General features: G+C 35.7%; 1 protein-coding gene across 1 annotated transcript in view; it reads right to left on the bottom strand.

Annotated features, from left to right (window-relative positions):
* LOC114643190 (protein-tyrosine kinase 6-like) overlaps positions 1-20,000 on the bottom strand; it is a 120,347-nt gene that overhangs the window by 75,376 nt on the left and 24,971 nt on the right. Inside the window, exon 2 of the mRNA XM_051932863.1 lies at positions 13,770-13,888. Within this exon, the coding sequence (XP_051788823.1) occupies positions 13,770-13,888 (119 nt within the window). The remainder of the gene's footprint in view (positions 1-13,769; positions 13,889-20,000) is intronic.

Below are 20,000 nucleotides of genomic sequence, written 5' to 3'. Positions count from 1 at the left end.
TAACGTGGTTTGTGCCCTTCAGAATGAAAAGAGTTTGCATTTACCTTTTTAATAAAAGGCGAGCTTTTAAGCCTGAGAAATCACCCCGTAAATGCACACGTTTAATTGCACATGTGTTAATATGTATGCTTACACAGTATTAAAAGACACTCAACAAGTACACAGTATTAAAAGACAGTCAACAATTAACGTCATTTACCTTCGTTCCCGCGTTTGACTTGTGCTGTAAATCTCTTCCTCGTTTTCAGTTCACGTGATTACGTAGGAGGCGTAATACGTGATGACGCGATACGTGACTCCGCCTCCTCCATTAGAGTATATGGACAAAAAACAGGTTCCAGTTATGACCATTACACGTAGAATTTCGAAATGAAACCTGCCTAACTTTTGTAAGTAAGCTGTAAGGAATGAGCCTGCCAAATTTCAGCCTTCTACCTACACGGGAAGTTGGAGAATTAGTGATGAATGAGTCAGTCAAACAAGTTCCAGTTATGACCATTACGCGTAGAATTTCGAAATAAAACCTGCCTAACTTTTGTAAGTAAGCTGTAAGGAATGAGCCTGCCAAATTTCAGACTTCTACCTACACGGGAAGTTGGAGAATTAGTGATGAGTGAGTCAGTCAAACAGGTTCCAGTTATGACCATTACGCGTAGAATTTCTAAATAAAACCTGCCTAACTTTTGTAAGTAAGCTGTAAGGAATGAGCCTGCCAAATTTCAGACTTCTACCTACACGGGAAGTTGGAGAATTAGTGATGAGTGAGTCAGTCAGTCAGTCAGTGAGTCAGTGAGGGCTTTGCCTTTTATTAGTATAGATATCTATCTATCTATCTTATATATACATACATATATATATATATATATATACAGTATATTGGTTGAGATACTTCTGTTTGCATATATGGGTCGGTTCAGATATATATGTACATTGGTTTGAATAGAATTGTTTACAAGCAGGCACAGCGCTTCATCATTGCTTCAACATTGTTGTCATTATTGCACATATTTTATACTAGAAGCATGTGCCTGTCAGTTGTGTTTTATTCCATAAGCCATCTTTATTGGGGGTCCTCAATTCCAAGCTGCTGTTCTTTTCCTTTATTATTTAAAGCACTCACAGAGATACCCACAGATACACACCTCCTTTTCCTGCTCTGTTCCACCCTGGCTCGTTGTGCCCTCCTCTCTCGCTTTCTTTTGTCCATCACATGACAGATTCTTCTCAAAAGCCGAGTAAGCAGAAAATATTGATCGCAGCTGCAGTAGTCCCCTTTTTTCACCTCATGAAACATTTGTTTATCATTGACCGAAAGCCACAAGGTGATTTGTGGTATTCCTGATGGGCAGTGTTTCATTAAAGGGTGATCTACATCAGGAAGGATAAGAGTTCCATTTGCTGATAGGATGATCCTCTTTATGGAGGAAAACACTGCAGTTGTGCAGTTTCTTCTGAAAGTTGATCAGTGATCAGAATCATCAGGATATTCCTGATTCACATATAACTGATGTTTAACTCTTTTTTATATTAAAGTAGTATAGAAATTATTGTATATATCTAAACCGATCTAGTTAAACCAATATATATATATATAGATATGTGTATATATCTAAACCAATGTATATATCTGAATGATTGTATCCAAACCAATGTACTGTATACATTCAAACCAATGTATATGAACTGATATAAATAAATGAACCAATTTATATATTTACAAACCAATCTTTTTTTCTTGAACGGTCCGCATTATATATATATATATATATATATATATATATATATATATATATACACAGTGTATATGCAGTATATATAGGTTTTTTGTATTGTACTTTTGTCAACTATTCTGAGGATAATGCAAATAAGAATTTCATTGTATTATGTATACATGACATTAAACTTAATTTGACTTTATCCATCTTCTCGAGTGCAAATTTGGTGTCTGGTGGTTGTCTGTCTGGAGCTGGCACTTTCTCCCTATGTCGGTGAGGATTTTTCTCCAGTAATGCCTGCTGGTCTCACCAAGTGTGGTTTAAAAGGGACATGATGCTTTCATTTGGCTTCACGACCCTTCCACATACAGGAAATTTTTGGTTTGAAAAAGTCTTGCTCTTTTTAAACATGAAGAGAGTAATAAATACAATATGCATGTCAGTATTTTGACTGTTCCCTGTGACAAAGTCCTATCATCATTTTCTTACTTATTTCCCATTTTTATGTGAGGCTGGAAACACAATTCAATTAATTAAAAAACTATGGCCTGGTAATGGACCGGTAAACAATCCAGTGCTGCAAAGATACACTCTAGCTCTGCGAGACGCCAAACTGGAATATATGGGTTGGGAAATGGATGGATGACCACATGCCTGAGTTTATCTATATGACTACATGGTAAAATGAACTTTCAATTTCTGTATGCATATTTGAATATCTTCAGAGATGGTGTTCCATTGGTATTTTAGCCCCTCTGTACTACTGTAAATATGTCGAATGAATGAGTGCAGGTGTCATTGAATTCCACACTGCATGCCACTCAGAATGACACAGATAACAAATTTAATGAAGTGCTAAAGATGTTGCAATGCCAAAGGGCAAGGCTACTCCCAAGATGCCTTGAGGAAGTAAGTGATGTCTTTTGATAAGTTCTTGTTTATTATTAAAAATGGAGGCTAAATGGGACACTTACTTCTTTATGGGAATTTAAAGATGTAGGGACACTAGACACCACTACAGGGAATTCTATCCTGGTGTTCCTAGAACAAATGTCTGAGTATAACCAGAGAATTAAATATAGAAATACAACAGAAAATTAAAGTGAGACAACTATTCTGAAACTTGAAAAGTATGAAAATAGGTGTGCCACCCCACTCACTTATGTATTAGCCAGGGCAAACATAGGCTTCATTCTGACTTAAAGTACTTGTTCCTTTATGCCTTTTTATAATCCACTCTTTACTTATTTATATTGGCACATCTATTATTTTGATATATTTGGATTTCTTGGAGGTCATCACACACCTAATAAAGGCTACAAAATGTCTCAACATGGAAACAACTTTTATTTTTATATGACATTGCAAGTCAGGGCCTGGAGCACTTACCAGGAGGTGACCTATTCTAAATGGTACACTGTGAGATTATTTGTAGTCTTTACAAACTTCCCTGGTTTGTTTTAAACTCTGAAAAAGAGATCCTAATGGTCCCTAGCTTTACTGAACATTCTATGATATCCAAGGTCAGATCAAAAAGTTCTATGGCTTTGTTAAATTACTTGATAAGATAAGGAGGCAGTGAGCTGTGCTGAGGCGTGTACTTAGGAGAATTATCAGCTCACTCCTGGATCAAATCATTTCCTTGAATCGTATAACCTGTTTTAAGAAAGTCATGTTCAAAGACGTACACCAGTTTAAGTTTTCTCTATATATCCTATGAAAACCTTTTTAAAGTCCAGCCATATAACAAAAATTACCTTCTGCTATATTTTTAATGTCTCCTAAAATTTCAGTATGTTCTTAGTCCTATATTATTCAATATATGACATAGTGCAAGCTTTTCTAACAAGCCAGTACATACTGAGGTAAATGCATTATTTTTTTCTAGCCTCCACTCCTAAAGAATTTTCACAATTTTAGTGATCTCAGCAAAACAGATAATGCTTGTATATATAGTAACTTAATTAATAAAAATCTTTGAAAACTCTAGGATAAATATTTAGCCTGGGCATATGTTTTTGTTCATTTATTTTTTGTAATGATTTGTGCATTTTGGTATTAAAATATGTTGCGTTACATTTGTTTGAAATGTTGGAAGATTAAGATGTTCTCTAAAAATGCAAGATACTGAGAAATGAAATAATGCATTTATTTCTGGTAGGACTGACTATTGCAATGCGTTATTTGTTGGCGGTTCAGGGCTCAAGTGCTTACACTGGTCCCCAGTTAATCTTATGGCCGAAGACTTACTACTTTAGTTGAGGATACCCTGACTAGAACTGTTGATTAACTATGCATACTACATTTCTGTTTGTTTCTGTATCAAAAAATATAAGTAATACAATATTTATAAACCATTACTGACCCTCTTCTATTCAGTTTCTCTTCTCAGTATCTGGATGTGGCACTTAGTTCCATTGTTCTACTGCCAGGCTGCTCTCTTGCATATGGAAAAGTCATTTAAGATAAAGGGGTAATGGAATCATTGGATGTAAAGATTCTCTCATCAGATCAGATGGCCAGCACAGATTCCACTATACAAAACCCAGGATCAGGTTGGTGGCCAGTTGGCCCAGATCTCTAGCACTGTGACTTCATTTTTAACTTTCTCTTTTACAATTTGAATCTCCATCATTGTCAACTGGCCATAGTTTATCAATTAATATTCAATATTAATGGAAACCAGAAATATCTGTATAAGTGTGGACCTTGTTCTCTGTGTGCTTTTAAAAAATCTGTATTTTTATATGTACCAGTTATGTATTTAGCAATTAGTAAAATCTATACTTGTATTTCAACTCTGTGAAGAGAGCTATACAAAACATAAGTGGTATTATATTGTTTGTATTATCCCAATGTCTGTAAAAATTAATAATATACTTTTCATTACATAATGTGTATATCTGCAAAAGCTTTAATGTAATGAAAACTACAGAGAATCTGTATAATAGTGAGCAAATGCTCAACACCAAACCTAAACACATTAAATAATTGTACTATTACTGATATTTATATATATATATATATTATATATATATACACACACACAGTGCATCCGGAAAGTATTCACAGCGCATCACTTTTTCCACATTTTGTTATGTTACAACCTTATTCCAAAATGGATTAATTTTTTCCCTCAGAATTCTACACACACACCCCATAATGACAACGTGAAAAAAGTTTACTTGAAGTTTTTGCAAATTTATTAAAATAAAAAAACTTAGAAATCACATGTACATAAGTATTCACAGCTTATTGAATATGATGCCACAAGCTTGGCACACCTATCCTTGGCCAGTTTCGCCCATTCCTCTTTGCAGTACCTCTCAAGCTCCATCAGGTTGGATGGGAAGCATCAGTGCACAGCATCAGTGCACAGCCATTTTAAGTATTGGCCTGGTGATGAGCGGTGCCTGGTTTCCTCCAAACGTGACGCCTGGCATTCACACCAAAGAGTTCAATCTTTGTCTCATCAGACCAGAGAATTTTCTTTCTCATGGTCTGACAGTCCTTCAAGTGCCTTTTGGCAAACTCCAGGTGGGCTGCCATGTGCCTTTTACTAAGGAGTGGCTTCCGTCTGGCCACTCTACCATACAGGCCTGATTGGTGGATTGCTGCAGAGATGGTTGTCCTTCTGGAAGGTTCTCCTCTCTCCACGGAGGACCTCTGGAGCTCTGACAGAGTGACCATCGGGTTCTTGGTCACCTCCCTGACTAAGGCCCTTCTCCCCTGATCGCTCAGTTTAGATGGCCGGCCAGCTCTAGGAAGAGTCCTGGTGGTTTCAAACTTCTTCCACTTACGGATGATGGAGGCCACTGTGCTCATTGGGACCTTCAAAGCAGCAGAAATTTTTCTCTAACCTTCCCCAGATTTGTGCCTCGAGACAATCCTGTCTCGGAGGTCTACAGACAATTCCTTTGACTTCATGCTTGGTTTGTGGTCTGACATGAACTGTCAAGTGTTGGACCTTATATAGGCAGATGTGTGCCTTTCCAAATCATGTCCAATCAACTGAATTTACCACAGGTGGACTCCAATTAAGCTGCAGAAACATCTCAAGGATGATCAGGGGAAACAGGGTGCAGCTGAGTTCAATTTTGAGCTTCATGGCAAAGGTTGTGAATATTTTGTACATGTGCTTTCTCAATTTTTTTATTTTTAATAAATTTGCAAAAATCTCAAGTAAACTTTTTACTCATTGTCATTATGGGGTGTTGTGTGTAGAATTCTGAGGAAAAAAATGAATTTAATCCATTTTGGAATAAGGCTGTAACATAACAAAATGTGGAAAAAGTGATGCGCTGTGAATACTTTCCGGATGCACTGTATATATAAATATATATATATATATATATATATATATATATATATATATAAAGTTTGTAGATGTCTTGCTTTTGCTTCCAGAAATTGAAAAACCAAAAGTTTGTAATTTAGGCAATAAAAATTTCTTGAATAGAGCAATGTTTTAACAATGTCTTCAATATCCATTAAAAAGAATTTTAATGTTATATTAGCTATTGCTTCAACTGCAGTATCCTCGATCTTATTAAGAGGATAGCATGGACAAATGGAGTGCACTTTTACTGAAGTGTTTAAAACCAGTGACTAAAGGAAGCAGACTGCAAAACCTTAATTCTGCAGTCTTGAACCAATAGCTACATTAATTGCCTGTATTAAACATATTTCATCCAGCTTGCTTATTAAATGTAAGCTACATTTTACAGGTCCCCTGATACAGGCATCATATCCAGGATTAGTTCCTGTGCTGCCTGAATAGTCTCTGGTTCAAAGTAATCAGGAATTGGAGTGATTTGAGCAATTGGGGTTCAAGCTTTATTGGCTGCTTCAGAGAAAAGATAAACTCAGAAAGCTTTGAAATGAAACATTCTTGAGAGTGACAAAACTCTCATGAAGACTCTTGAGCTTTACAGTATGTGTATAATTTGAAACCAGACTTGATCTCTCAGTGGAATTATGAGTTGGTGGTGGGGGAGTTGTAGGTTCTTTAGGGGTATACCAGTCCTTGATAGTATTCACTAAACATTTTAGCTCCAGTTTAAAGTGAACAGTCTTTTGACTGCAGCTATCTTCGATTGCTACAAATTGTTTTTGCTGATTGATAATGGTGTCTCTTTAGCAATCTCTTTGGTTTGTATCTGAGTGATACTGGCTATGTTTTTTAACATTCAAAGTATTAATGAATTGGCTAGAAAAAATATGACACAAAATATAGAAAAAATATGACACAAAATATATATTTTCATTTTCCATTTTATTCTCTGAGAAGTATATTATCTGAAATGACATTATACAGAAAATACTAGGCCACAAGTACCATGATGCTTTTTATAAAATCAGAATCATAATTCACTTTATTGGCCAGGTACACTAATCTGTACTAGAAATTTTTCTTTATATTATTGGTACAACATACAAGGACACAGAATACAAAAAATCAATATAACAAAATAAAATATAAAATATATATAACATCTAAAAATGATAAAATATAATTCAGCATACAAGGGCAACACAAAAAAATAAAAGATTAGGATTTAAATGGCCAGGAAGTCTACTGTGCAGGTAGAAGCTCAGACCTGATTAGTAAGAATAACTGCACATGGGAAAAAACTGTTTGGGTGATGTGTTGTTTTAGCTTTCACTGCACAAAGACGTTTGCTGGAGGGAAGTCTTTGGAACAGGTGGTGCCCTGGGTGTGTCAGGTCAGCAATAATCTTTGCAGCCCTCTTCCTTACCCTGGACTCGTATAGGACTTCAGTATGCAGTAAGTTACAGCCTATGATCCTTTCACAGGCTCTGATGATGTGTTGTAAATTGGCCTTAGTCTGAACAGAGGCAACACCAAACCTGACAGTTATAGATGAGTTCAGAATGAACTCGATGATGGCTGTCTAGAATTGGACCCATATTGCTGGAGGGAGATTGAATATCCTCAGCTGACGCAAAAAGAACATTCTGTGGTGGGCTTTATTAATAATACATGTGATGTTATTGTCCCCTTAAGGTTTTGTGACAGCACAGTACCCATAGACTTAAATGATTCTGTCATCCCAACGACTGAGCCATTTATAGCAAGTGATGGGTGAGCAGGTGACTGTTTCCTGAAATCTATAATCACCTCCTGAGATTTTGTGAATGTTAAGGTCCAAATCATTATGGCAGATTTTCCACCACTTTTCTGTATTCTGTTTGAAACGAAGCCTATTAGTGATATATCATCTGCAAATTTAAGATGTTTGACAGATGAATCGCCAGAAGTACAGTCATTTATATAAAGTAAGAAGAGAAGCGGGAAAAGGACATATCCCTTTGGTGCACCAGTACTAAGAGTATTGGGTCAGACGTGTGTGCCCAACCGCACGTACCGTTTCCTATTTGTAAGAAAGTTTGTGATCCAATGGCAGATTGAACTGGGCAGGCGTACGCGCACACGTGTTTATGTGTGTGTCTCCGTGTGTAAACACGATAACTCAAAAACGCAACTAGATAGATGGATGAAATTTGGCATGTGGTTGTTACACCACAATCTGTATTAACTTTTGGGCCAAATCCATCACCCGGAAGTGGTACTTTACCTGAACACATACTCGATTTTTTTTTTTTTTTTGTACAGCTGCAGAGTCCGATTTATTCAACTTTACTTTTATAATAATTGTTCAATATATTATTAATTTCATTTGTTGTTGATGGTTCCTTAATGTACATAATATAAAAATATAATCATTGTCTTGCGGTTTACTCCTCAAATATCAATCCCCATATCAAGAAAGTCGAAGGGAGAGCACTCCTGGTTTTTGAAAATAAAACGGCACTGATCGAGAGACTGACTAGGTCATCATATAAGATCAGCATATCAATCACTTTTGCTTTAAAAACATCGTTTAACAACAAAGCGATACAAACAAAGGTAGAGAGTCTGCCAAATGATGAAAAACTAAACATACTAATGGGTTTTTGTATTCATTCTATATTTATTAATTTATCTTTTTTAGTTTATATTCACAACTCAAAATACCTGATATTGTGAAAGTAATCTATTAGCAGAATTATATTTTAAAATATTTGTCTCTCTTTTTTCAATGTTTTTCTCTCTCAAAATAGATTAGTTAAAATATCATATTCTTTTTGTTCTTAACATCATCCTTATCATACATATTGCATACCAGGGATTTTTCCTGCCTTGCATCCAAACCTGCTGCAGTAGGCTACTCTGGATAAACAGGTTTAGATAATGTATATGTTGTTCTTAATCTAAGACGCTGTCTCTATTGTTTTATGCCTGTCCATACTCCTATTACCTGCTCTAGCTCTGCTCATTATGGGTTTACTGTCCATTATGGTGGTCTATTCAAGACTCACTGCCCCTAACCTTGACACTACATGCTTGTTGTTCGTTTCCCTCAATACAGCTAGGTGGGGTCTGCATGCTTATTCAAGTCTAAGAGCCCTGTTTCTTCCTAAGCCCCTGTGATTTTCATGAGAAAATATTTTAAAAATGATAAAATTGTGTAAAATTGTTCATATTCAGTGTCTAGTTTTGATTAAGGCTTGTTTTTACCAGACAAAAACAAAACCAGATAGTAAACCAGGTAGTGTAGTAAGCTTCCACTAACATTAAACTCATATCCAAATCTGTTAAGTGTACAGTTCTGTCTGATTGTGACACAAAACTAACTCCGTAGGCGCTCCATGCCATAATTACTAAAACTGTAACTAATATATATATAAAAATAAAATAGAAATGTCTTTGTGAAATAAAAACTAAACTAAAACTAAAAATACACGATGAAGGAAAACTAAAACTAAACTGAATTTCCAAGTAAGGTCAGAAAAAATATAGAAATAAAAACTAATATAAAAAGGCAAAACTACAATAACCTTGGTTCATAATATGATTTTCACACATTTTCAATAAAAAAGAAATGAACTTATGAAAAAACTGCAAAACTCATTTTTAAAAATTGTGCTGAAAATGTATGAATTATAGTTTGACTACTATTTGTTAATGTTGTTATTTTTAATTAAATTCTTTGTGTTTTATACTACTGAACACAATTTGTGTGAAGGCTAGGCGGTGCCACATTGCCCCAAACTCCATTCATTAACACACAAAACAGTCCCAGATTCGAATGAAGGATGTTTATTATAACTTTGTACAAACAAACAAGTTGTTTCGTGTTCTTTCTCCTGCTCTCACTCTCTCAATCACACTGTTCTCCTCCAGTCAAGTGTTGTCTTCCTTCCTCCCAGTTCCAACTAGCCTGTTCCTTTTATTGAGGACCCAAGAATACTCCCAGCACCAGGGCTTTTGCCCGTAGGAAGCATTTCTGAGTCATATGGAAGTCCCAAATAACAGGGAGTGTAACTCCCTACAGCACCCTCTTGCTGCACCCACAGACCCCAGCAGGGCTGAGCTACCGGACTACAGTTCCTGTCATTCACTGCTGGCTTCCAAACAGGGACCGATATCAAGGGCCACTGCCATCTAGCGTCCTAGAGGAATAAACATCGCCCTGAGACAGTCCTTCCCTTTTACCCTGGTCAGGGAAGGTACAGGAAATATTGTGTAAGTATAAGTGTCCAGTTGAGACACTTGTCCATCTACCAGGGGCTTTACATCCACATAAGGAAACCTTCCTCTGCTTTAGCTGGGATGTCCGTCCATTCACCTGGGGAGTCTTGTTTGGGTAAGTCACCTTTCTCTCTCTCAGCTGAGATGCTTGTTTGTTCACTTGGGGCATCCTGTCCGGGTAAGGAATCTTCCCCTCTCCTGGTCGGGATATCCGTCTATCCCATATGGCACTTACATTTAGGTTTTCTTTCTCTTTGTTTTGTATAATTCTTTAACTAGTTTTGTCTTGATTATTAATCCTTTTCTATTTTTTGTAAACTCTATTATTTCTTGTTCATATTTCTTTTATATTGAGCCTAAGGGGATTGGGACTTCTGACATAGCAGCTGTGAGTGCTATCCTTAATCCTGGGCTGAAGCATTAACAAACATTTGCTTGTGTTGTTCGGCTCTTCTGGAGATTGTCACATTAAATATTTTTGTAAGCGTGTGAGTTAAATTTTCTGCTTTTTGCTCTGTGCTGGTTTTATGATTTAATTTTATGCATTTGGATATTACTTCCTTTGTTATTGCCTTTCTGGGGTAACACTTTGTTATTCCTCCTTCTTTTTTAGAATAAACTTTATAATTAACCTTATAAGAAGAACTGTTTGTTCTTTGTGCCAGGGGTTATTGTGGTTGCCCAGTCCCTAAGTTTTTGGGCCTGGCCTCTTTTATATTAAGAACACTTCTTGCAGTTTTTAAGGCATATTGTTTTGAAGGTAAAGCCTTTCTTGAGTTTCATGAGCCCTACACCATAAAAAAATGCTTGAGCCTTTGGAAATAAAAAGAAATGTGGTCTAAGAAATAGCTCGTTACAAACTGAGCTGAGCTACTTTTTTCAAAAAAATGTCTACGTGAACAAAATAACTAACTATAGATCCAAATCCAGTAGCCAAGCATCTCAGGGGGAAATAATTTTGAATTATGATCAATTAAAAGACACTGATTTTAAATTTTGGTCCTATCCTTTGAGCAGAGAAAATATGGTGTGAAAGATGATATCCTTTTTAAAATAAGGGATTGCTTGCATTTGGTCTTCATTATAGTTAAATATGTTTTGAATGAGTACAGCTGAACAATCAAATAATTTTCCTAGAAACCCTCAATACACCCTTATAAGAAGCTCACATCCAATCCCAAGGCTCCCGCTATCACACCCAAGTCTCTACTGAGTCACCAGTTCCAGTCTTTACCATAGTCATCATGCAACCATCACCTCCAGTGTGTGCTGGTGCCTCTGTTGCACCACATACATCACTACTTGTTGCCACCAGCTGTAAGGTTTGCTGCCATTTCCTTGCAGTGATTGACTTCAGTTTAATTTTCTGTGCTTTTGAGCTAATCTTTCCAAGGTATGCTACAGTTCTCATTAAGCCTCGCATTCTAATATGTTATGCCATTTATTGACCTACCTACCCCATCACGTGTTTGTGTTAACAATGAACTTTCAACTATGCTGCATTTACCACCCAGCCTGTACCTGTCATGGTCTCAGAAGTGGTCGGATCGGTTTTGCTGCCCATGTCAAAGGGAACTCCAGAGAGCTTGCTAGGAACATCACCACCATTCAAGAAATGGTTGCTTTGAGCATTGCCTGCAGCTCAGGTGGGACCATTACTGAACTGTTTGCTATTCCTTTGCCAGGGGACACTCCTGGGTGTAAATCTGCCCTGATGCCTATAGGTGCTTCAAATCAGTTATCTGCACCAAAGCATGCAGGCACACCAGATTGGCTGTCTGCATCTGTGCCAGATTAAGCTGCTCCTGTTTTGCTGTCCCAGCTCTCATAATGGCTGATTCAGAATCCTGCATCATAACTCCAGGGGAAGGCATTTCCGGCGCCACAGCCCAACAGTGGGTGCTCCCTAATGGTGTACATGCATACTAGCCAGCAGGTGATCCAGAGAGAGTGTTCAGATGCATGAGCCCCTTATAGAAGAGGAAACACTTTGGTTTTTGTGGACTTTTTTTATTATTTTTTTTATAAAATCTTATGTGTATTATGTTATTGAATATATTCTTTTATCTTTGTTTTGTATAATTCTGCAATTAATATTCTGTTTAAACTATTTTGTATTTAATGATAATTATGTTAGTTGTCAATTTTTTTCTTTTTTTATATTTTATCCTAAGGGGAAGAGCAGTTGTGTGGCTCTCCTTCAGGCTTTATAAAGTCCTAAGAGGTTTCAGTCATGCTTCAGGCTGAAGCATTAACTATCTTTTTGCTTGACCTGTTTATCTCTTTTTGGATTTCTCACATCTGGATGTGTAGTGTAAGTGCATTTTCTGGAATTTGTGCTTTCTGCTAAGACCTTGTGTTATAATTAGGTGTTGTGGATTTAAATTTTCTTCACTTTCGTGTTGCCAATCTGAGGTAACATTTGTTATACTTTAATTTGTAACTATTGGTTATACTGTACTTACTTTTGACCATTTTTTGAAATCATATTTTGACCTTTTTAGAATTCCATCATTTTTTAAATAAAGTTTATTATTATTAATAATATTATTATTATTAAGAAGAGTTGTTTGTTCTTTAGGCCAGGGTTTATAACAGTTCCCTCTCTACATTTTCAAATTTGTAAGCTTTTTGTGTATTTATATGAAGGTCACAAGCCAAGCATTCTTTTTTTTTTTGATTGCTTCTCACTGTTGTTGATTTCTGGTTTTGAAGGTAAAGTCTTCCTTGAGTTTCATGAGCCCAGAATCAGAACTGGTGCTGTATATTACATCTTCCATATGTGCTATTTGTCACAATAAAAATATTTTTAATTTTTTTTTTCATATTTCACTTTATAGTACTTTTCTTGTCCTTTCAGTTTTAATCTAATTTCAGCACCATTATTATGTTGTAGATAACTATGTGAGTTAACTGACACTGCCCAAGTAAGAAAGTGGAAAAGTAAAATGTAAAAGTTATATTTTATTAAAATATATTACCCTTAAACTTCTTGCATAACTATTGTCATCAGTGGAAGGCTTCTTTTAATCCAATGATCTTGCTTTTTTCCTTGCATGCAAAGAGCTCAAAATTGCAATAAATATCCGAGGAGACAAATAAATTGTGGCCATGACATAAATAGAGGTGAAATGCATGAATAAAGAAAAATTAAATATAATGTGTGGAAATCAAACATATGTGCTATGGCCAAAAGTTATACATCAAAAATAATACTCATGTGGAGAAAAACCTGTGAAGCAAATTGCAAGTCTGTGTCTTGAAAAACAAAGCTGTGCATAAAAAACAAACAAAAAAGATTGTGCTTTACAAATTTACAGATGGAAACTTGAAAATTAAATTTCCTGATTTCTTCAATGTGAAATTAGCTAGAAGACAATTTTACACAAAAAGAATGCTATATTAAATATTGTTATTTGTATAATAGTGTCTTTGAAATGCTAGCCATGGAGACTCACCTGATATCACATAATTCCCTTGTTCTCTTTCACTGATTCTCATGAGAAATACTCCATTACTGCCTCCAAATGACAACATATTAACTGCTTCTGAGCGACTCAGTTTGTCAAAGAACCATCTGAATGGAATAAAAAAAAAATATGTTCACATACAAATATGGAAAGAGTTCAGTACTTTTATATAATAACAATCCACAACAGTAATTGACACTGTACATGAGCCCTTCTTGAACACAAAATGTAGCCAGATATTTGCTACGAATTCATACAACAAACCAAAGGAACGTTTAACTAGTCCAGCAAATTTTATCACCAAAGCTCAAGTAGACTTTATTACCTCATTGCAGCAGAAAAGTGTAAACATAAAACACTGATCCACAGGTATGAAATAAGCCAAGACAAGAAATTGTATTTATTTTTGCAATCAATATGCTCACCTAAGATTCTGCTCGTCTTGTAATCTAAATCTGCAATGTGCCACTGGAAACAGAATTAAATTAGCCTTATTTTTGTCCTCTTGTGATAAAAGCGAACGAGAACTACATCAGACCCAATAACTGTACTACTAATTTTACCAAATTTGTTGAGAGAACCTTTGCTCTTGACACTAAGATTCCTAAACTAAATAATAAAAGCAAATTTAACAATACAGTACATTCAATAAATGAGGTATAAAACCATGTCTGCTTCAAAACATTTCAGACTCCTCAGAAAGAACAGCCATCATCAAAGACCTTGTGTCCTTTGTTAAGAAGCATACTACCAAACATAAGTGAAACAGATTTATTTTGCTATTTAGAAGTTATCCATCCATCCATTTTCCAACCCGCTGAATCCGAACACAGGGCCACGGGGGTCTGCTCCAAGCCAATCCCAGCCAACACAGGGCACAAGGCAGGGAACCAATCCTGGGCAGGGTGCCAACCCACCGCAGTATTAGAAGTTATACATTTGTGTAACATCGAAAAAACAAGTAAATATAATTTGTGTGCTAAATGGGTCAGCATAACCTAAACAATAGAGAGTTCAAAACAATCGAGTGAAAGAGCTTGCTGTGGCAAAGTCTTAGATGTTGTACTTACTGAGCTGCTAGGAAACAAAGAGAAACAAGCATCTACAGAAATATTTACATATACTGTACATTAAAAGTGTAAAGGGCACTTAAGTCGTTTAAAGGTGAGAAATCACTCTTGCCATAACAGCGCAATTGTGCTGAAAAGGAAATTATTTTATTTTTTTATTTAATCAACTTGTTTAAGCAAATGATTATGTGGGAAAAGTACCTAGAAGGAAATGTGACCATAAAGGTACAAGTACAAAGTCTACTCCAGTACATGCATTTTATCTGTACACTTCTCGGAAAATTGTCTGCATTGCTATTAAAACAAGATAAGCATGAAAAGTTCAACTTTTTCATGCAAATAATTAATATACGAGTTCAATCCTGTACATATTTATGCCTGAAAACATAATTATTGCCCTTTCCTCTGCTTATGTATCCTGCCAATCAGTTTGGTTAGGCTCTGCTTGGCTTTCAGCATTTGTGGGCTCCAGCATACACTTGACATTTTTTCTTACTGTGGTTGAAACCAGCATTGCAGAACACAGGATTAAGCCTACTTTTAAAAAAGTGACCAAAGAATGAGTATATGTATATGCTATGCTGAGTACAAAAATAAAATAAAAATGAATCAAATAATTTACAACTATTTTACTGAAGATTTTATCTATACTAATTAATAAAAGGCAAAGCCCTCACTGACTCACTGACTGACTGACTGACTCACTCATCACTAATTGTCCAACTTCCCGTGTAGGTGGAAGGCTAAAATTTGGCAGGCTGATTCCTTATAGCTTACTTACAAAAGTTAGGCAGGTTTCATTTCGAAATTCAACGCGTAATGGTCATAACTGGAACCTCTTTTTTGACAATATACTGTAATGGACGGCAGCTTGATGGCCGTGGGAGGCGGAGTTGAGTGTCACATCATCACGCCTCCCACGTAATCACGTGAAAAGACTGTGAATGCAGTAGGGAGAAATGAAGAGCGAGCCGCAAACAGCGAAGAACAAAAAATTCATTAAACAATTGAGAAGGGAGCGAGTGAAGCATACAAGCATCTTCATAAGGGAAACAAAGCACGGTGTAAAACGTAAGTTTAAATTAAGTTTATAGAAACGCTCCCGCTGCGGATTGCAATAACATATTCGCGAGATAAAAGTTTAATGAGAAGACACGAGGTATAAACGAACCACACGCCGTGCGCAACGTTAGGGGCAACAGTTTCAACCATTCTATGATCTGCTTCTCGCAACTGAAAGACGGCACATGGCGGATGTTAGCCGACTTGCTGACCGCAACGTTAGGGGCTTCAACTATGGCGCTGACGATAGAGATTCGATTCCCGAGAGGGGATGCAGTGAGTGTCTATGCCTGATGAGCCCAGAATTAGGAAGAAACACGTGTCACATACTCTTTGCATTATTTGAAAGTAAACTATTAAAACCATTCTATGATCAGCTTCTGGGAACAGAAAGAGGGCACATGGCGGATGTAAGGCGACTTCCTGACCAACCACAAGTGTAACCTGGCAGGTAACCACCCATACAGTCAGATTGTGATTCAGAAAACGAATGCCATGAATGTAATTACCACGATCTACATACTGTCAAATAAACGAAACACACGCCGTAGCGCGACAGCTGTGAAAAGCGAGGTTCACAAAAAAACAGATCCTTAACAAATTGTTATTGGTATATTTTCGATCCGTTTAAAAAGGTTTTATTTTCTTCTTAAAAAATTAAAAGCAGTACTTCGCCGCAACGAAGCGCGAGAATTTGGCTATATATATCTGCTTCTCGCAATTAAAAGAGGGCACGTGGCGGATTTTAGACGACTTCATGACCAAACATAAGTGTTACCTGCCAGGTAGGGTTACCACTTTTAATACAAAAAAATAAGGGACGCATACTGCAGCGGGTGCCACATCTCAGTGCCAACAGTTTGCAGACTCTACTTAAAAGACCCGCCCTCCTCACTGGACAGTTAAAAAGACCAATCAAACTAACGATGACATCAAGTATTACCCAATCAAAAGTAGGAAAGGAGGCATCTTCATAAAATGCGTGTGGGATGATTTGCATGAGACGCTGCTTTAAAAAAAATGATAAAAAAAATACGGGACAAATCCCGTCCCGTATTGATTCAAAACGGGATGCGCAATTTCATTCTCAAATGCGGGACGATTCCGTATTTTAAAGGACGGGTGGCAACCCTACACTGCCAGGTAACCACCCATACAATCAGATTGTGATTCAGACTAGGAATGCAATGAATGTAATTACCCCGATCTACATACAAGGCGAAAGTCTTGCAACATTCAAAGATGATGGTTTGGGATAAGTACACCATACAACATAAAAGAGCTTATGAAGCCTTGAACCAAAAAAAGCAAGATCTCAGAGATTGTAAAAAAAAAAAATAGGAGGTAATGTCGTTTTACTCGCTGTAGATTTTAGTCAAACATTACCAGTTATTCCACGAGGGAGACCAGCAGATGAACTCAACGCGTGTTTAAAATCCATGGTTCTCCCACGCTCGGTTATATGTCGCGTGTTCTCGGGTAGGTACACCAAAAAATTTATACATTTAAGCATGTAATGGGCAAACAAAAAATGAGGTATACCCGAAGGCACTGCAGTAGTACTTAATGTAACTTTACTTCTTAAATGTTAATGTTTTACTGTTTAATAATTTATACGCTTCTTATATGTTGTTCAAATTCTTTTATCAAAATACCAGTGACAGCGCAATGCACGATAACATGGAGTGAATACACGATACGCATCCGCCCACGGCCGAACTGGTGTGCGCAGATAGGAGTTGATTCTACAATAAAATAAAATAAAGATAAAAAGAGTAATACAATCATCACCCATAAAGCGGATAGTAGACGTGACGTACTATATGTGTACCAGATTTCAAGTCAATAGGTGAAACGGTTTGCGAGCTACAGGTGATTTAAAATCCTGGACAGACAAACAAATAGCCACGGTAGCAAATTACAGAAGAAGATTTTACTGTTTAATAATTTATATTTATATGAAATGTGCTTCTTATATATTACTTCATATTCTCATATGATAATGATGTTAATGTTGTTTATATTGATTTATTGAAACTGCATGTATGTGTGTATATATATATATATATATATATATATATATATATATATATATATATATATATACTAGCAAAATACCCGCGCTTCGCAGCGGAGAAGTAGTGTGTTAAAGAGGTTATGAAAAAAAAAGGAAACATTTTAAAAATAACGTGACATGATTGTCAATGTAATTGTGTTGTCATTGTTATAAGTGTTGCTGTCTTTTATATATATATATATATATAATATACACACACACATAAACATATATATACATATACATATATATATGTAGATATGTATATATATATATATATATATATATATATATATATATATATATATATATATATATATATATATATACACACACATATACACATCCACATATATATACATATACATATATATATATATATATATATATATATATATATATATATATATATATATATATACACACATACATAAACACACACATATACATACACACACACACACACACACACATATATATACATAAATATTTACATAAATATATACATAAATATTTACATATCTACATATATATACACATATATATACATATCTATATATATATATACTAGCAAAATACCCGCGCTTCGCAGCGGAGAAGTAGTGTGTTAAAGAGGTTATGAAAAAGTAAAGGAAACATTTTAAAAATAACGTAACATGATTGTCAATGTAATTGTGTTGTCATTGTTATGAGTGTTGCTGTCATATATATATACATATACACATATACACACACATATACACACATATAGATATATTATATATACATATACACATATATTTTTTATATATATATATATAAAAAATATATATATAACACATATACATACATACATATATACACATACATACATACATATACACACATAGATGCACTTACAATAACATAGAAATCAATATAAACAACATTAACATCATTATCATATGAGAATATGAAGTAATATATAAGAAGCACATTTCATATAAATATAAATTATTAAACAGTAAAATCTTCTTCTATAATTTGCTACCGTGGCTTTTCGTTGGTCTGTCCAGGATTTTAAATCACATGTAGCTTGCAAACCGTTTCACCTATTGACTTGAAATGTGGTACACATATAATACGTCACGTCTGCTATCCGCTTTATGGGTGATGATTGTATTACTCTTTTTATGTTTATTTTATTTTAGAATCAACTCCTATCTGCGCACACCAGGGCGGCCGTGGGCAGATGCGTATGGTGTATTCACTCCATGTTATCGTGCATTGCGCTGTCACTGGTATTTTGATAAAAGAATTTGAACAATATATAAGAAGCGTATAAATTATTAAACAGTAAAACATTAACATTTAAGAAGTAAAGTTACATTGAGTACTACTGCAGTGCCTTCGGGTATACCTCATTTTTTTTTGCCCATTACATGCTTAAATGTATACATTTTTTGGTGTACCTACCCGAGAACACGCGACATATAACCGACCGTGGGAGAAGCATGGATTTTAAACACGCGTTGAGTTCATCTGCTGGTCTCCCTCGTGGAATAACTGGTAATGTTTGACTAAAATCTACAGCGAGTAAAACGACATTACCTCCTTTTTTTTTTTTTACGATCTCTGAGATCTTGCTTTTTTCGGTTCAAGGCTTCATAAGCTCTTTTATGTTCAATGTTGTACTTAATAAGTACTAATTATCCCAAACCATCATATTTGAATGTTGCAAGACTTTCGCCTTGTATGTAGATCGGGGTAATTACATTCATTGCATTCCTAGTCTGAATCACAATCTGATTGTATGGGTGGTTACCTGGCACTGTAGGGTTGCCACCCGTCCTTTAAAATACGGAATCGTGCCGCGTTTTGAGAATGAAATTGCGCGTCCCGTTTTGAATCAATACTGGACGGGATTTATCCCGTATTTTTTTTATCATTTTTTTTTTAAAGCAGCGTCTCATGCAAATCATCCCACACGCATTTTATGAAGATGCCTCCTTTCCTACTTTTGATTGGGTAATACTTGATGTCATCGTTAGTTTGATTGGTGTTTTTAACTGT

Source organism: Erpetoichthys calabaricus, chromosome 10 (genome assembly GCF_900747795.2).
Source record: "Erpetoichthys calabaricus chromosome 10, fErpCal1.3, whole genome shotgun sequence".
Lineage (NCBI taxonomy): Eukaryota > Metazoa > Chordata > Cladistia > Polypteriformes > Polypteridae > Erpetoichthys > Erpetoichthys calabaricus.
This window is presented reverse-complemented; position numbering and strand designations above follow the sequence as displayed.